Here is a 17,726-nt window from a genome sequence, read left to right as displayed (position 1 = left end):
GGACGGCGTGGTTGGCTGCGCTCTTCACACAAACTGGCTATCAACGGGCAGAGCGCGGGCATAGGATTGGATTTAAGTATATAAAAGCTTTCTCACCCTTTCTGCTATGGCCAGACAGCTTGTGAGTCCCGGACTCTCGATGTTCAGGAGGTTGATCCACCCTTGATAACCTTCCTCCTTCTGGATCACAAAATCCACGAACCCTTTCCCTTGTGCCACCGCCCCTTGCTTCCCGAGCTTGGGCCTTATCCCAGCGTAGTCGGGCTGCAGCTGCATCTCGTCCAGCCCCGGGAGATACTTCTTCACCTCGGCCACCGTCTGTGCCCGACGCGACTCGGTCACGGCCAAGTCATCAGGAGAATCAACCCACTCAACATCTGGCCCAAACTTGATCCTTCCGCCCAAGTCCAGCGTCAAATGCGTCCCCAGCCCCGCCTGACCCGGCTCCGGCGCGGGATACACCAACGTCTTCACGCTGGGACTCGACGCCCCATACGAAAAATAGTTCCCCTTGGCATAAAACATCTCCCTCCGTTGCTTAGGCGGCACAATCATATTATTGACCGCCACCGCCCCCAGCCCAGCCGAATTAACAATCGTCTCCGCCGTCACCGTCGACACCTCCCCGGTAGCCCCATCCCGCACCGTCAACTCCCATCCGCCACTCCCATCCCCCCCCAACGGCACCACCTCCTCCACCTCACTCCCAAGCGCCAGCGTCCCGCCCGCCTCCTCAAACTGCCCCAACAGACACATCATCAGCGCATGGCTATCCACGATCCCCGTCGTCGGACTCTCCAACACGCCACTCTCGGCGCGCACGGCGGGCTCGCGGCGCGCGGCCTCGTCGCGCCCGACCCAGCGCACCGGCACGTGCAGCTCGCGGGTGCAAAAGTCGTGCAGCCGCTGCAGGGCGGCGCGCTGCGCATCCGTCTGCGCCACGATCCATTTGCCCGTGCGCCGGTGCGGGATGTCGTGCGCGGCGCAGAGGTTGTAGAGCAGCGCTTTGCCCTGCAGGCAGAGCGTTGTCTTGAGCGTCCCCGCGCCGTAGTACAGCCCTGCGTGGATGACCTCGCTGTTGCGTGAGGAGGTTTCTGTGCCGACGGAGGTGTGCCGTTCGAGGAGAAGCGTGGAGCTGCTGCCGCCGTTGTGGGTGGAGGAGGAGGAGCGCTGGGCGAGGGCTCGCGCGATGGCGAGGCCAACTACCCCGCCGCCAATTACTGCGTGGGTGAAGTCGGCCCCTAACTGGGAGAGGTTGGGTGTAGTTTGGGAGAAGGGGCGGGTGGCAGCGGTGATGGTGTTGTTGGTGGCATGTTGACCGCGGAGGAGGAGGGGCAGCCTTCGACCGAGACCGGGGCGCATCCTGGGCCGAGGTTGATTTAGAATCACGAGCGCCTAGAAATTTGGCAGAGAAGGCAGCCGCCTCCTGACCGACTGAAATCGTTCCGGGTGGCTGGTAAAGGAGCTGACCCCGGGTCCGGAATGGGTGTGGTGGTGCATGTGTGCGGTGTGCATCAATTGAGTTCACATTGTGTTCAATCTCTTTGAACGGTGTGGAACTCATAGTTAACAGGGGTGTCAACGGCAGCAAGTACGCATGTGTATGTATGTAAATTTAGTAAGAGAAAGCAATGCTCGCTCACGAAAAAGAAGATTCAACAAAAGGGAACTAAAATAATCTGAAAGAGGTTCTTGAGTTTTGATGGCTATGACTTCTACCAAAATTAGCCTCAAGACAGTGTCTCATGGCCCCCAGGGTGTATGTTGTAGGTGAGTTGGTCTAAGTGGTGTGAGTGTCTGATGTTGGAGGCTCGGCAGAATGGATCAACCCATGACTCTCAACACCGACACATGGTAGTTCGGGCTGTTACATACAATAATGCCCTTGACAAGCCGAAACCTGCCAAATAACTCAGTCAGGATCAAATCAAAACACCACACGTTATTTCAGTGGTTCCATCGACGTCAAGCGTCAAGCGTCGTGCAACGGTGATCAACGGGAGGCTGGGACCACCCGTTTCATCATCGGGTCTCCCTCTGGCCAAAAAAAGCCGAACTCGAAATGGGAGAAGAAGTCAAGAAAAGAGAAAGAAGTACAAAAGAAAACGAGGAAAAATAAGTAAAGGAAACTGAGCAAAACTAATCAAATAAAAGGGACCCAGGAAAGTAAAAGGCAGAGCTTGGTCTTCCAAATGGCCTGTTTTTTTTTTTTTTTTTTTTTTTTTTTTTTTTTTTTTTTTTTTTTTTTTCGTTGCTTTCGTCAAAGGCTCCGTCGTTGCCCACACTTGGAGTTCGGCTTTTTTTGTCCATAGGGCAAGGGTACAGGTGGAATGGCGCAGAAAGAGAGAAAAAAGGCAATGCCTGTGCCCCACATGGCGCTAACAGGAAGTCCCCAAACAAGGGTCCGGTGCCGGTTGTTGCGTCACGCGTCACGCGTTAACGCCTCTGAGCCGTTGAAGCACCCCACCACCATTCCATTCTGCAGAAGGTCGGAATGAGACAAAGCATGCCACTAATTTAGAGCAGGCCACAGCCGTTCACCGTTCTCGACCATGCCCCAAAGACCTTGATGATTTTCTCACGGGTTATCGTTTGATCAGGCAGCACTCTCTCATCGGTGAATTATTGATTCAGCCCCGAAGAATAATTGCTCAGAGTCAGTCACACCCACAACCCACACCGTGGCAGCTCAGCTGTTTGCACCGGGACCGACCCTCGTTAACCAGGCTCCAGCTGCAGCTACCAATTCCGGCATTCTCCCAGTTCAGTCAGTCGACTCGCCACCACCACACCACCAACCACCACCGAAGTCCCCTATCTTTGGTGATATCTGCCCATCCAGTTCGTGGCTAAAGCTGTGCTTTCCAATTCTCACTCGACAATTTCGGTCACGAACAGCTTGTGCAGCCTTACTACTCAAGATGGCGCCCGATGGTGAGCTCTCGAGAGCTCTGAATGCAGACAACCCTCTCTCATCCTCCCCTGCGAGACATCCGTCGATCTCTCTCCAGGCTGCGGCAACTCTGAACGCCGGGTTGCAGCGAGAGTCACCCACTAGGGGTAGGTTATCATTATTGTGAACGACCTTGGTACCATTGTGCTGATATCGAGCCATTTGCCCAGGGTCCCCAAATAGCCCCTTGTCTCCTCGCAACCAATCACCGAGCACTGGCCGCCGTCGTTCCCAGGTCCTCATGAACCTCCAAATGGCCAACCCCTCGATGCCAGCGCCCGGCGAGATGGTCTCAGAGAGCCCGACAAACGGCTATCACAATGGCATCCCGGGCCCCGTAGCTGCTTCTCCCCGCCTGATTGCAAGCAGAACGCCCCACCACAACCGGACTCCCAGTCTTGGTGAGCTTCACCAAGAGTTGGAGAACGAACAAGAGTTCCAGGTCAACCGGCTGCTTACCCAAATCCGCCAGCTGCAGGAGCAAGTCCAACGCCAGCAGCAGCAGGCTGGCGTTGCTGGCGATGAAGCGTCGGAGCGATCTGCGCCGGGCCCTGCCCCGGTAGCGGTACCCGTCCCGAACATGACGTCGTCCCCGCAGCCCATGTTTCCGAGCTCCGGCTCCCTGCCGCGGTCTCCTGTTTTCCCGCGCAGCTCGTTCGATATGGCCCGCGCCGACTTGCGTCACCGGTCTAGGACCCCCAGCCGCAATGCCTCGCCCAGGCTGCGCTCCACGTCCATCAGCGCCGACAGCGGCGAGCCGTGGACCCTGGCCGGTCGTGACGAGAGCGCTTTCTACCAGGCCGAGTCGCAAATGCTGATCCGAGAGAATCAGATGCTTCGGCATCGGATCCGCGAGATGGGTGAGTTTCCCTTTCCCTAGTTCACAGTGTCTTGAGCCTCGCCAGTTATTAAGTCGATCGAACAGAGCGCCAGCTTTCTGAGCTGCAGGGCACCAATACGTCATCGCTGGCCCACGAACCGTCCCAGTCTTCGCACTTGAACCACTCCGTGTCGGCCTCTGAGGAGGATGCTGCTAAGATCGCGTCCACAGCCGCCACGCAGGAGCAGACGGTCAAGGGGGAGTGAACGCGACAAGCCGTCTTGGGCCGATGGCCATGCCGCCGCGTGGCTGAGAATCAAGTGGGTATGAGATGGCTTCGTAACGGTGTTTTTATTAGGCTACGTTGCTTCCCTAGAGGGATTTCGCAAGATTCTTGCCGCATCGATCGGGCGGCTTATCGACTTGTTCTGGGAGTTTGGGCCTGGGCTTTTTGTTTTTGCAAGATTTCGGCGGGTCTTTTGCCTCGATGAGTAGCCCTGTTTCTGGGATTTACCTCCGGGCTGAAGTATACGGGATTTACTCGTACTATCTGGGATTGGTAGCATATTTAAGGAACGGAGGGTGGCGTTCAGTGGTGGTGGATCTGATAGCTATTGTATGAGTAACGACACGATGATGATAACTAGGTGGCGCTGCCGCGGGTTTCTTATTTGCCAAATAGACCATCAAACTTCTCTCGGGCCTTGGGCACTCTCTAGCAGTTATGAAAGCGACGAAACAGAAACACAATTGCAAGAGTCTCATTCAGCACATTGACGATTTGTCGACGAGCTGGGCAGCTTGGAGACTCGGCAATGGCCCCCCGGCAAGCCCTACCGGAATTCGGTGGAGTTGCCCACCGGCCAGGGGCCCGCCTGAGCTAAAATAGCCGAGCTCTCGGCTCTTATGTACAACCTTGCACGGTCATTACCGGGGGTATTTGATTGTTGACAGGTTCTTGGTCAGCTCGTACGCGTTCGTTACTTGTTTGTTCATCAAGACCCGCCAACCCCCTTGACGTGGCATTTCCGACGATGTCTTTATTCTCCGTGAAGTGGGTTTGACGTTTCTCTTTCGAGAAGATGTTTCCGTGATGACCAACTTGGCGGGCGGTCAAATCAACGTTTTGGCCGGCGTGGCTTGGCCTACCAATTTCGATTACACATGGCGCGAGCTAATGCAGGAACCAAAAAAGAAGGAAAAAAAAAAAGTTGGTCGAAGCTTGCAAGCCCCCGAGTTCCTTTCCTCGTCTGGGCGGGTTGGCAGGCAGGCAGGCAGGATCGCATCGCGGCGGATGGGACTGCCGCCCGTCCGTCACTAACTCACACTAGTGTTAGGGGACGGGTCCTGTTTCTGTCTCTTCCCTCCCCTCCAGGTCGGGGTCGCCCTGGTTGATCTGTGTGACCGTTATGTTTCATGGCAAGCGCGGATGCCCCCCGGCCCAGCGATGCCCAGTGAGCTGCGATCAGGCTTCCGGTCCTGGGGTTCACCTTTCGGCTGCAGAGAATTGGACGGCGACGCGCCTTGCCGCGACCTGGCCCTGCCCGGATCCGGATCAGGATCGCCGTTGTCTCGCCTGTGCGAGGCCCCGTTTCTCCAGTTGGTTCAAGGAGGGGGGGACGGCACGGTCCCCGACTAGAGCCCCACTTCGGTGGTTTTCGCCCGTGGACGACGAGATGACTTCGCGGGGAGCTGCTTGAGCTGGAGAGGGTGGGACGGGCTGGTTCCTCCGTTGGTGATGAGAAACACGCGTTGGGGTGACGCAGCGCTGCGCCTAAACGGGACCCTAAAGCCAATCGCGAGGTTAACTTTCTTGTGCAACTTGGCGATGCATCAGCCCAGAGAGCTGATGTGGAACTGAGCGGTTCAGCACACGAGGTTCACGGCCCGCTTCGGGATATCATGGAAGATTTTCAGAAGCATCTTGGCGGAACTGCCGAAGCCACCAGGCGTGGGAGGCGCCCATTCAGAAACAACTGGTGGCTGTCAACTCGCATTTGTTTCGCATCTCCGGCCCCTGCTCCTGAGGCGAGTTCCGGAGGCTGAAGAAGGCGGGCATCTGCGTAACGGACATCAAAAATTGGGCGTCGTGTACCCCTGCGTGGAAGGTGGTTGGGGGAGGCGGGTTGACTCCCTCCATTACGTGCTTTATAATTTGAGACATGAGAGCAACAAGTCTTCAATAACCTGGAGTTTGTCGCCGCGAAGTTTGTTGCCGGCGGTTGCAGGTCGAAAATTCGGATCTTCATCCAGGCTGACCCGCCTGCAACGTCGAGCTTGGCTCGGAAACATCACCCCTGAATGATACCACCTGAGCAAGGGTCGCCCCATCCAAAGTGGAAACCGATTCGACAAGGACCCCCGGGGTCGAATCCCTTGCTCGGGACTCGATTCCAATGGGCTTGGAGAATTTGTTTTTTTCCTTCATTTCTTTCTGTCATGCTGTTTTGAGAGGACCTTTTTGTCTGTCAGCCATGGACTTGAAAGATCTCGGATTCCAAAAAACAGAGACTTTCTGGCTTCAGCGGGATTCAGAACCTCGAAGCTGAGACAGGCGCAGGAGATCTCTGTATGAACTGAGACCGCGATCGGACGTTGCACAACAATTGGAAAATGATGCCAAGATGAATCCCCAGTGACACCCAACAAGGAATCCCCGAGACGTTGTGGCGGCTGTTCCTGAAAATTATGGGCCATGGTTGGGTTGGCGCAGCCGCAAACCCTGGTCAAGGTTCAAGGCCCTTTTGACTTGTCTCTGGAGCCTAGCTACCTACCACAGTATGCTCTTGTCCCCTCCAATTTATATAGCGTTTGCCTGCCCCCGGCTGCGCATCCTCGCTCCTCTCTGTCGGTGCCGAGTCTCTCAGGTCGCTCCAGCCGTCCGTTCTTTCCTTAACTATAACCACCGGACCTAGCCTATCACCCCTCCCTGCGGCGCGCGGCACAGCCAGCTTTGGCTTCTTAACGTATATTCGGCAAAGCAGTGGCTATATCGAATCTCCGGTCCATTGTCCACTCTCCTTGCGCCATCCTACCCGGGGATCCGTGTCCCGCACCACCCGGAGCCGGGAACGCGCCTGCATCATTTTGTTGATTGCTTACCCTTTTTTTTTTTCACGCGTCTGCGTCCCATCCTTCTGCCGCTTCTTTCCCTCTTATTTGTTTTTCTTGCTCTGCAAGTCTTACAACAACGCATTATAGAATCTGCCGTGGCAGCACACTCGTTTTTGCATCCACGCCCGGCGCTTCTTGATGACACGCGCATCTTCCGACTGAATGGATCTGATCTGGGCATTGCGGTACTTGAATACCAAACCGTCATCATTCGTCAATACATACCACGTTTAAGCGGTACATTTGCCGTGTTCACTCGTTTTTGCAACCACCACAACGGACATGCACGACTTCCTGGATCCGGCCTCCCCTGAGAGGCCGGAACTCAGCAACAGCCAAGGTTCACATCTTAGGAGGATACGACCCCCTGATCCGCATGCCGAGGCCGCAGAGGCAATCAGAATACCGCTACGGCCCGAAGCTGGGGACAAGGCGCGCAGGCGGGAATCGAGGCTGGGACTGAGGAACATATTTGGCCGGGGCAAAGGCGTGTCTGATGCGGATACAGGACCAGCTTCACCACGAGATGCGCCCCAAAGACTCGGGGGGATACGGGCCTCGTTGGCAGAGATCAATTGGCCTTACGGTTCCCAAAGTGCACCCGGACACCGATCCGAAATTTCGCTCTCGTCCTTCTCTAAGGTTCTACCCGCCGGCCAGGCCTTGAAGCACAAGAAATCGGAAAGCGTTGTCCGCCAGCAGTCGAATCCGGAGGGCATCGCCTCTTGGGACCCTCCTCGGTTGTTTCAAGCGTACCCACAGGCCATCAAGCATGCCCACCTCCCTGCCTGTACCGTCCCCGCCGAAGTCGTTCTCCGGATGCATGCCCACAAAGGCAGCGGCTCACTCGCCGGGTTATTGAGTCCAAGGGCAACTGATGCGCCCGAGGACGCGATTGGAGAGAAACCGAGGAGGGGGCACCGAAGGAATGGGTCCGGTTCGACGTCGAGATTCGAGTGGACGACCAAAATCTACGTCCTCGCCACTTCGGGATATCTGCTGCAGTATGCGGGCGAGGGCGCTTTCGATCGACTCCCGGAACGAATCCTCCAGTTGGGGAAGGATTCGGCAGCATTTGCAAGCGACGCTATTCCTGGCCGTCATTGGGTCATCCAAGTTTCGTCTGTCGCAGAGATGGACCGGGTTCCTGGTACCCCAACTTCTCTCCGTGCACGACTTCCTTTCCGCGTTCAAGAGCGGAGGCAATCATCCGCTTTTCTGATGGTGTTTGAGAACGTCGATGACATGGAAGGCTGGCTTGCAACGCTGCGGCGAGAGATCGAAACGCTCGGCGGACGGAAGATCTTGTCAGAGACAGGGAAACCTAAGACTGGAGACGATCATGCGCGATTGAGAAATCAGTCAAGCCAAAGGACTCTAGTTACGAGAGATCCGGATCGATTCTCCCGAGTCATGACTCCTCCCGATCAATCATGGAACCAGGGCCTACCGATAATGAGTCCCAGCCCCGAAGCCCCCGTCCGCGACCAGTCGTTCGATGGCACATCGACCGCGAGCTTCATCTCACACGAAGGCAGACAACTCGACGCACTGAGAGACAGTTATAATCGCCTTTCATTCATTTCCTCGGGTCAGCGGACTATGATCACATCGGTAGGGTCATCGCCAGCGTGTTCGCCGGTCCGAGATTCCTTTGGAGAGTTCGATCCTATGCCCGAGCTCCCGGAACCCGAGGACCAGTCGCATCCGAGGCTCAGACCGAACGCGAAGGCCATTATTGATCGGAGGCAGTCGCTCCAGACGATCAATCACGTTCTAGAGATGGGCGTTGCCTCGGCTCAATCCCACCGGCCGATATCGACGTTCTCAAACTCCGGGCAACCGGATGCAGGTGTACAGTTGCCACCAGCGCCGCAATCCCCACACAACTTCAACGCGCTTCAGAGTGCCAATAAACGGCATTCTATTGGCAGGAATACCTCGGGAATGCCACCGACACAGGTGACGACATCTTCCCTGCTTGGGCGAACTAGCACCCGGAGGCCACCACCGTCAGCCTTGTCCATCAACCCGCGCCCATTGTCGTTGGTTGAGGATCACCCTTCGCCCGCCCTGTCCGCCCTTAGCCGAGCCGGAACGACAACTGAAGGCACCAGAAGCCCTCTGTCGGCTACCCCGATCACCTCACCGATCACCCTGCTTTCGCCGCACCGAGCCCTAATCGAAGCGGCGAAGCGGATTCGGGACGAGTCGATTCGGGACTCGGGCATTTCAACACACGAAACTCCCTCAGAGGTTGCATTGCCTATGGACCACCGGTCTTCCAATGCTCCATCGGACCGCTACTCGAAAGACTACAGCGTGGTCCCATCGCCCGGGCTGCCGCCCCCCAGTCCCCACGACATACCCAGGTCCAGCACGTCACTTGGTACTTACGGGGAGCCTCAACGAGGACCTCTGGCAGCTGGAAAACCGATAACACGAGGCCGGCGGCTCAGCTCGTCTTCCCAGCAAACCGAAAGGGCCGGCCTTCTCTCTCCTCCTTCCATCCGGCCAGACTTGACACAACGGCCCCACACGCCAACGTTAAGATCGGTGCCGAGATCATCGCAGCACCTCAGGCTCGACCCGCCATCCCATACGGCTTATCAGAGGCGGAGCTTGTCACAACTGGCTGCCGAAGGGCCACCACCTGCTCCCCCTCCGAGCCGCGCTCTTCCTCCCCTCCCGCCAAGGACGAATGGCCCACCGCCAGGGTTCATCTGAGGAACTTTTTACCTCCACGGAAATGTATAGCTTCTTGTGACTCCAGTCCTGAACGAAGCACCCGCCCCCCTTGGGGCGAATCAGGGTACGCCGTACCACAGAACGACGTCTTTCACGATTTTGTATAGAAACTACGACCGGTGGGGGTTTGATTTTGTTTTACTGTCGTCTGCTTGGGTAGTCAGGCGTCTTGGGAAGGGTTGGTGTTAATGTTAAATTGCTGTTGGGTGGAGGGCATCTAATGAGGAAAGCTATACCCAACGGATGACAGTCGACGACGACATTATTTCCTTTTTTTTTTCCCTTTTTTGGATGATATAGTAGTATCTTGAATTATATAGATCCATCAAAACGAACATGGACAGTCTGGCGGCGAGTTATCTACCATCCCCGCTTGTACTAATTAAGCCACCCTCTGTGGATACAACATACTGTGACCGTACACTCACGGAACAAATGTTCTGTCGGCTTGGTTTATGCGTGCTAGGTGGGAGATACAGAACGGCTCCGTTGCCTTGAGAATGCCTTTTCCCTTTTCGACTCATGAGTTCCCCTGACTGAGCATCTGTGGGCATGTGCATTTTGCGATATATAGACAGTGCTAGATGCAGCTTTACACAGTACCCCTGCTTTCAGCACCCGACTTACTGCAACCAAAACTCGAAGTGACGTGTAAGTAAAAGGGGGTAATAGATACGCTGTACGTCATGTAGGAGCAGGCAGAAATTAAATGTAGGTTCCCGTTTAGATAATGGCCAACAGTGCAACATACCGAGAGGAAGGAGAACAAGTTAAAGCACTGTATTTTTATCAACCCAACTTCCACCTTTTCCACCAATTTTCGCCCCACACTGGAATATCCCAAAAATTCGGCGGCCCTGGAACCTCAACTCCCCACCCCCACCAAACCCCCGACCACCAGACAACATCGATCAAGGCGATACCGCGCAGACCCGCCGCATCCCAGATCACACATACCGCAAAGATGGCGACCCAAACAAAGTGAGTACGAAAGGCCCGATATTTCTTTATCCCCGGCTCTGACCTAGGACTTTCCAGGCACGACTGGGCGGACGACGAGGACCTCGAGGAGACAACCACAACGACAGCCCCGACGACGGACCTGCCGCCGCCGCAAAAAATCCAGAACAAGGACGGAACATGGACCATCATTGAGTACCGGATCAACGACCTGGGGCAAAAGGTCAAGGCGACGCGGCGCGTGCGCTACGTGGTCCGGCGCGAGGTGGTCAATCCGCGGGTGGCGGAACGCAAGACGTGGGCCAAGTTCGGCGACTCGGCCAACGACCCCAAGGGCCCCGCGCCCGACACAACGACGGTGGGCGAGAACATCATCTTCCGGCCGTCGGTCAACTGGCGCAAGGAGGCCAAGGACGAGGCCAACGACCCCAACGCCCAGGCCATGAAGGATAAGCTCAAGGACAAGAAGGTCAAGTGCCGTATCTGCAACGGCGAGCATTTCACCGCCCGCTGCCCCTACAAGGACACCATGGCCCCCATCGGCGAGGCCGGTCCCGCCGATGTGGCTGCGGGCATGGGCGACGAGCCAGCCGCTGCGGGGCCCGCGGCCGCTGGCGCGGCTGGTGCTGGCAAGAAGGGCTCGTACGTTCCGCCTGCGATGCGTGCTGGTGCCGGTGGTGCGCAGGGCGAGCGGATGGGTGGCAAATATGGCGAACGGGACGACTTGGCGACGCTTCGTGTTACAAACGTGGGTTTTTTTTTCTCTTGGTGTTATACCGGGGTATCTTGGTGGGACTGCTTACTAACCTCGTCATCTTACCGCAGGTCTCCGAGATGGCAGAGGAGCAAGAACTACGCGACATGTTCGAGCGGTTCGGTCGCGTCACTCGCGTCTTCCTGGCTAAGGATCGCGACACTGGTATGGCTAAGGGCTTTGCGTTTATCAGTTACGCAGACCGCGACGACGCCGTCAAGGCTTGCAACAAGATGGACGGCTTTGGTTTCAGGCATTTGATCTTGAGGGTTGAGTTTGCCAAAAAGGCCCAGTAAGCTTAGTGGCAATGAAACAGGAGGGTGTGTGGCCTGGGAGGATTGGGACTAGACTGGGAATCAAAAGCGGCTTGCTTTGCGGTTTGCGGGCTTCATGAACGAGCTATATCTTCCAATGTGGTTACAGCGATGATTGTTTCCATGACTGGGGCGGTTGGTAATGTCCTCGGGGGGGAGCGAGCGGTATTCAAGCTCCAGGCCAAATGTCCGGTCGTTTAGCCCAGCGCATGAATGAACAGACCTCAGTGTTGTTGAGCCACAACTTGGTTAATTCGACACCATGAGAACACTAATGCCGGGCAAAATGTTTATTATCTTTTTCTTCAAGCATGATTAAATCAAGGGCTTCGCACAAATCCCGCCCCTTCAACCACACCTGCTAATTCTGAACCATATTTCGTCAAGTGACAAACTGTAAATGACAAAGCAGACGGCAAGTCGGGGACTCCTAAACACAGCCAGAACGCTCTTCCCCACCCGATAAACCAGTCTCCCACCCAACTGGGAAGATTCTAGCGGCCGTGATGCCCCCGTTTTATAACCGTATCCATGCCTCATCAAGTCATTAGTACAAGAAGGGTATTACGGCTGACGCCGGCGAAAAGCAAATCAAAAACAGAACGGCTAAGAAAAGTCTGCTGCGCAGAGGCGAGTTGAGAGTGAGTGTCTGGTTTTGACGGCGCATGGTACTTGCCAGCGCCGTCGTACCGGAGTGGAATAACAGCAAACAAACAGATGTAAGCCATAAACAGAAAGGCAGAAAAAGCAAACGAAGTCAGAACGAAGACATAGAAAAAAAGAACGACGGAATGTAGAAGCCGAACGGTAAAGCACCGAAGGGCGTCTGCGCAAGTGTGTGTGTGTGCCTCTCCCTCCCTCTTCATCTCCCTTTTCATCCTTCTCTCCATCCCCGTCTTCATCTCCCTCTTGCCCATTTTGGGAAACCCCACACCTCTTCAACCTCCCCCCCCCCCACCACCTCTTCAAACAACCTTCACCTCCTCCCCTTCCTCCCTCGCGCCCCCATCTCCCTCCCCCAACTTCTCATCCAGCCTCCTCTTCATTTCCAACACCTTCCGGCGCTTCTCCTCCTCCCCCTTCAGCCGGCGCGCCTCGCGCTTCTCGCGCAGCACGTACGGCCACCCCTTGACGACGGCCGTCAGCAGCCGCAGGCCGAGCCCAAAGTGCTCACGCCCCTGCTTGAAGTGCTCCTTGGCGTCGGCATAGTTGGCCCGCGTCGCCGCCGACCGCTTCTTGGCTCGGTACGCGCGCTCCGCGCGCTCCGCCTGCCGGAACTTTTCCGACGCCTGGCGCCGCGTGACTTTGAGCGCCGCTTCGGTGCCGGAGGTGCCGGGGCGTTGGGGCTTGTCGGTAGAGGGGTCGGGGAGGGGCTTGGAGTCGCCGTCTTCTGTGGCGGGGAGGGAGGGGGTCCGGGGACGGGGTGGGTTGGTTTGGCGGGGCATGGTAGTGGTGGTGGTGGTTGTAGTGGTGGCTTTGGGCGTGCGGAACATTTGATAAAGAGTGGACAGGCTGTGGTGAGGCCTTGTTTTTTGTTTTGTTTTGTTTTGTTTTATGAACGAGTGACTGAGTAAGTGAGGAGGGATTCTAGAACCAGAGCCGAGGAAACGAAGAAAAGAAAGAGGGAAACATCAAGGGAGACCAGCTTCTGATTTTATTTCCCCGCCCTTCCCTCCCTCTGTGACTCCCTACCATTTCCTCGCCTGCCCTACCTTGTCGGGTCTATGAAAAGAATTCTCGTCATTGGAGAGACCACAAACTCCCTTGTTGGGTCCGGAGAATACCAGTGTCCATCAAGTTCATGCGATGTTGAAGACCCCTGGAGCCAAGGAAAGATCAAGGTCACTGACGGCCTATGGCAGCTGGCTGACAAGTGCGCAACGGCCGATGGTTCTCGAAGCATGACAACCTCATCAAACCCAATGAGACGCCAGCACATATGCACGTCGGCGGCGTGGACAGTTGAATGGTCGCACATGCCCTGCTGCACCCAGGCTCTTGGATCCAGGTCGATGCAACTCCGAAACATATTTTTTTCAGGAACCGTTGATGGACATCCAAGGAGCCAAGATCAAGGACGGGATGTCTTGCGCAACGACCGAGCACGAACCGCCAGGGACCAATGCGCTGGAATGCCCTGGAAACTGGCCGAGAGAAGATGCGGGTCTCTCTGTTCACGCCCCGCAAGCCATCCGACTGGCTAGATCGAGGGCCCCATGGGCAACCCACAAAAGTGCTCCACGGGGAGAGCATGTGAAAAAAAGCAGGATCCCCGGTCAACGAACAAGCCTTGCCAATTGCCAACTGTCACCCGGTGAATTGGACCTCTACCCAGGACAACTGTACAACTGCCGGCAATTTACAACAACCGCCCTGTTTTTGTGACGTCGTTTTCGAATCCTGTCAGCGGCAAACCCGGCTTGTTAAAATATTCATTACCCAAGTCGACCAAAGCGCACTCACTCCCACCCACGCTTTCGTGGCGGCACGGCAAGCTTAAATTGTCTTGGCGTTACGAGACCTGTTGGTCTGTCTGGGGGTCAGGTGTCACACGAGCGAACTCGACATTGCCCCTCGGGCATTCCCACATTCCTATCGTTTTCCTAAACATCGCAAAACATCACTGCTTCCCCGGTGATGCTACTAAAGCTCAACGCTTATCTCTGCTAATCGGTCTTCAACACCGAATCTTGAGAATGAGCACATCGACAGCCGAGCCCTCTGGGCTCGACAATGTCCGCCATCGAGCAAGAGCCGCATCGTCAATTTCAACTGATACCGCGCCCGAGGCTGTGACAGAAAAGGAGAGGGAGGCTCGTCCTAATAAGACGTATGGCCGCACTCCGGATGGAACAGGTATGCAAACCTCCAATTCCACGAGGTTGGACGGCCATGGTTGGGGGCGCAATGCTGACCGAGTTTTGCCTGTGTGCACCTCCAGTTTTCGTCGTACCCGAAACTCACGATATGGTGTCACAACTCCTCGACCCCCGCGAACCTAAAAACCTCTCCGACGTTCTGGTTCTGGCAATCCTAGCCCTACATATCTGGGCCGCATACGCGCTCCCCTCAAGCCTTAAGCGCCCCATCTTTGCTCTTATCTTCCTCTTCTGGCGGGCTTCGTACAATGTGGGGATAGGTTATCTCTTGACCGTCCAATCCAACTATAAGCTTATGGTTATCTGGGCCAAGCGGATGCAGCTCTTTGAGAACCCGTCTACCGGCAAGAACCCACGCCCGTGGCTCTACCAGCTACTCCAAAATGAGCTCGAGGCCAAGATCCCCAAGGATTACAAGATGGCCGAGGCACCCCTCGAGTACAACACCTGGCTTGTCTTCCGCCGCGTCGTGGATCTCATTCTCATGTGCGACTTTGTCTCATACTGCCTGTTCGCCATCGTATGCGCCCACAAGCCGGTAAGCGAGGGCTTTGCCATTGCTGCCGCCCGTTGGGTCATCGGCATCGCTCTCGTTGGCTTCAACCTGTGGGTCAAGCTGGATGCGCACCGAGTCGTCAAGGACTACGCCTGGTACTGGGGCGGTAAGTGACAAATTATCCCGTTGAGACTTTGTTGCAGTGATGCTGACTCTTACAGACTTCTTCTACCTCATTGAGCAGGAGCTTACGTTTGACGGTGTGTTCGAGATGGCCCCGCACCCCATGTACTCCATTGGTTACGCCGGGTACTATGGTATCTCCATGATGGCAGCGAGCTACGACGTGCTCTTCATTTCTATCCTTGCGCACGCCGCCCAGTTTGCCTTCCTGGCCATTGTCGAGAACCCTCATATCGAGAAGACGTACAATCCGCCCCCGCCTCGCCAGCGTGCCGAGTCCGAGGTTAGCAGCTCCGAAGCCACCGCCGAGTCTTTCAGGAAATCAACCAAGACCCCGTCGACTCCCTTGCCCGTCCACAACATGGTTGGCGTCCACAACTTTGACCCTTTCCGCATCACCGATTACACCTCTGTACTCCTCGTCGGTTGCTTCGCGGCTCTTGCCCTCGTCACTCCGTCCACCCCGATCTACCAGGCCCTTTTCGTGGTCAACGCCATCGTTTGGCGCCTGTGGTACTCGGTCGGTCTTGGCGTCATCTTGACCAAGCAGTCCAACGAGAAGATGTTCACCAGGCACTTCCTCAAGTTTGGCGAAACTGCGGCGGAGGCTTGGCGTCAGTGGAAGGGCATGTACCACTTGAGCATGACTCTGTGCTACGTCTCATTCCTCGCTGCGTGCTGGAAGATGTACAACTATCCGGCGGACTGGGGCTACGGCTGGGTCCTCCTGAAGCACGTGGTTGGCATCAGCTTGGTGGCACTTCAGATCTGGACCGCCACCAGCATCTACGAGTCCCTTGGCGAGTTCGGCTGGTTCTACGGTGATTTCTTTTTCGATAGCACCGGAAAGCTCACTTATAAGTCCATCTACCGCTTCCTGAACAACCCGGAGCGCGTCATCGGCACTGCTGGTTTATGGGGTATGGCCCTCATCACCTGGAGCAGCCCCATCTTTCTGATTGCGCTCATCGGGCATATCCTGACCCTCGGCTTCATCTCATATGTCGAGAAGCCGCACATGCAAAAGATCTACGGCGAGAACCTGCGCCAAGAGGCCGGCCTGACAAAGTTCATCAAGCGCTCGCTTCCCGAGCCCGTAAAGGGCCTGCAGATGAGCGTGGACAAGGTTTGGGAGGACTCCAAGCACTTCTTCGACGACTTCGTCGATGTCGCTCGTACAAAGCTGGGCGCCGGATCTTCAACCATCGCCAGGGACACGTCGGCCTTGTTCAACAAGTATCCTGCTCGCCTCACCCTCAGCCGCATCTCGCCTGACCTTGCCGGCTATGACCCTAAGCACTACAGCATCTCTATGGAGGGCACACCTTTAGTGGGTGCCGACGAGAAGGCCACCGGCAAGGAGAGCGCCAACGCCCGTGTGTCCAAAGCGGTCAAGACAAAGGTGTTTGAGTACGGCGCGCCGATCCGCGTCAAGTGGACCGCGCCCGCCAACCACAGCAAGAAAGATTGGGTCGGCCTCTACATGGTCACGGACAACCGGTCGCGCGAGGTCACCGAGGTCCCCACCCTTGGCCGCTGGGTGCCGGCCCGCCCCAGCCAGTACGACACCACCACCGACGAAGGCATTGTCTCGTGGGATCAACCGGCCAAGTCTCCGTGCCCGGAAGTCGACTTTGTCCAGGGCGAGATGGTCTTCGAGGGTGATAAGCTGTGGTGGACGCAGGGCGTCTTCGAGTTCCGCTACCACCACAACAGTGGCCACAATGTTATGGCCATCTCAGAACCCTTCGAGGTGCGCTTGGCCAAGGTGGACGACGAGGACACTGAGGTAACCGGTCCTCGGGAGGTCGAGGCTGCTCTTCTGCCCATCGTCCGCAACTGCCTGGACCGCGATCCCGATATTGCTCCTGCTACTGTCGAGGAGCGGTTCGGTGCACATGTCGAGCGGGACAGCAAGTATGCCAAGAGGGTCGTTTACGCCATTCATCATATGTTTGGTGTTGAGTTTGCGCCGGCCGTCGTGCCGGCTGACGGAGACGTCCGGAAACTAGCTTGGCGGATATGCAGCGCGAAGGAAGTGCTTGTAAGTCTTCTTCTCTCTTCTGATCCTACCGAGGTTGATACTGACACACAACACAGGCTCCCTATAGCATGTCTCAGAGACTACAGAGTCCGTCGACCCCTGTCCGGGACAAGTTTCCAGACTCATTGTAAAGGAGATCCGCAAGGAAGATGTATAGACGATGATGGCCTATGTTTACGTGTTTATGCATGACTCGACTGCAGAGCGTGGCGCTGGGGTTGTGGATGAGATACCATTGTCAATAGATGTGGGCGGTTGTTGGCGGAGCGTGCCGTTTTGTCTCCGTGGTTGGTGTTGGTTGCATGCGGCTCAGGATAGACCCGTTTGGTGGACTTTGGAAAGACGGAGTGCTGATAGCAATATGTCAACAGTGTTCCGAACCAAGCGTGTGGTGTCCATTGTTTCTAATTCTCAGCCCCTCACCACGGAGAATACGACAACCAATGCAACAGACACCCTTG

At 56.1% G+C, this 17,726-nt stretch overlaps 6 protein-coding genes across 6 annotated transcripts; 4 read left to right on the top strand and 2 right to left on the bottom strand.

The window, feature by feature from the left end:
* Positions 1-72: 72 nt before the first annotated feature.
* CHGG_04603 (uncharacterized protein) lies at positions 73-1,362 on the bottom strand (the record flags this gene model as incomplete). Its single annotated transcript, XM_001223816.1, has 1 exon — positions 73-1,362. One exon carries the CDS (start codon positions 1,360-1,362, stop codon positions 73-75), a length of 1,290 nt encoding a protein of 429 aa, XP_001223817.1.
* A 1,559-nt stretch (positions 1,363-2,921) lies between these two features.
* On the top strand, positions 2,922-4,039 carry CHGG_04602 (uncharacterized protein; the record flags this gene model as incomplete). Its single annotated transcript, XM_001223815.1, has 3 exons — positions 2,922-3,060; positions 3,124-3,813; positions 3,879-4,039. 3 exons carry the CDS (start codon positions 2,922-2,924, stop codon positions 4,037-4,039), a joined length of 990 nt encoding a protein of 329 aa, XP_001223816.1.
* Positions 4,040-7,169: 3,130 nt separating this feature from the next.
* On the top strand, positions 7,170-9,614 carry CHGG_04601 (uncharacterized protein; the record flags this gene model as incomplete). The annotated part of the gene is made up of 1 exon (XM_001223814.1): positions 7,170-9,614. The coding sequence occupies one exon, from the start codon at positions 7,170-7,172 to the stop codon at positions 9,612-9,614; it is 2,445 nt and encodes an 814-aa protein (XP_001223815.1).
* A 985-nt stretch (positions 9,615-10,599) lies between these two features.
* On the top strand, positions 10,600-11,645 carry CHGG_04600 (uncharacterized protein; the record flags this gene model as incomplete). Its single annotated transcript, XM_001223813.1, has 3 exons — positions 10,600-10,616; positions 10,674-11,343; positions 11,421-11,645. The coding sequence occupies 3 exons, from the start codon at positions 10,600-10,602 to the stop codon at positions 11,643-11,645; spliced, it is 912 nt and encodes a 303-aa protein (XP_001223814.1).
* A 983-nt stretch (positions 11,646-12,628) lies between these two features.
* Positions 12,629-13,108, bottom strand: CHGG_04599 (uncharacterized protein; the record flags this gene model as incomplete). Its single annotated transcript, XM_001223812.1, has 1 exon — positions 12,629-13,108. The coding sequence occupies one exon, from the start codon at positions 13,106-13,108 to the stop codon at positions 12,629-12,631; it is 480 nt and encodes a 159-aa protein (XP_001223813.1).
* Positions 13,109-14,359: 1,251 nt separating this feature from the next.
* CHGG_04598 (uncharacterized protein) lies at positions 14,360-17,396 on the top strand (the record flags this gene model as incomplete). Its single annotated transcript, XM_001223811.1, has 4 exons — positions 14,360-14,519; positions 14,605-15,204; positions 15,260-17,265; positions 17,322-17,396. The coding sequence occupies 4 exons, from the start codon at positions 14,360-14,362 to the stop codon at positions 17,394-17,396; spliced, it is 2,841 nt and encodes a 946-aa protein (XP_001223812.1).
* Positions 17,397-17,726: the final 330 nt, after the last annotated feature.

Source organism: Chaetomium globosum, genomic scaffold, assembly GCF_000143365.1.
Source record: "Chaetomium globosum CBS 148.51 scaffold_4 genomic scaffold, whole genome shotgun sequence".
Taxonomy (NCBI): Eukaryota; Fungi; Ascomycota; class Sordariomycetes; order Sordariales; family Chaetomiaceae; genus Chaetomium; species Chaetomium globosum.
This window is presented reverse-complemented; position numbering and strand designations above follow the sequence as displayed.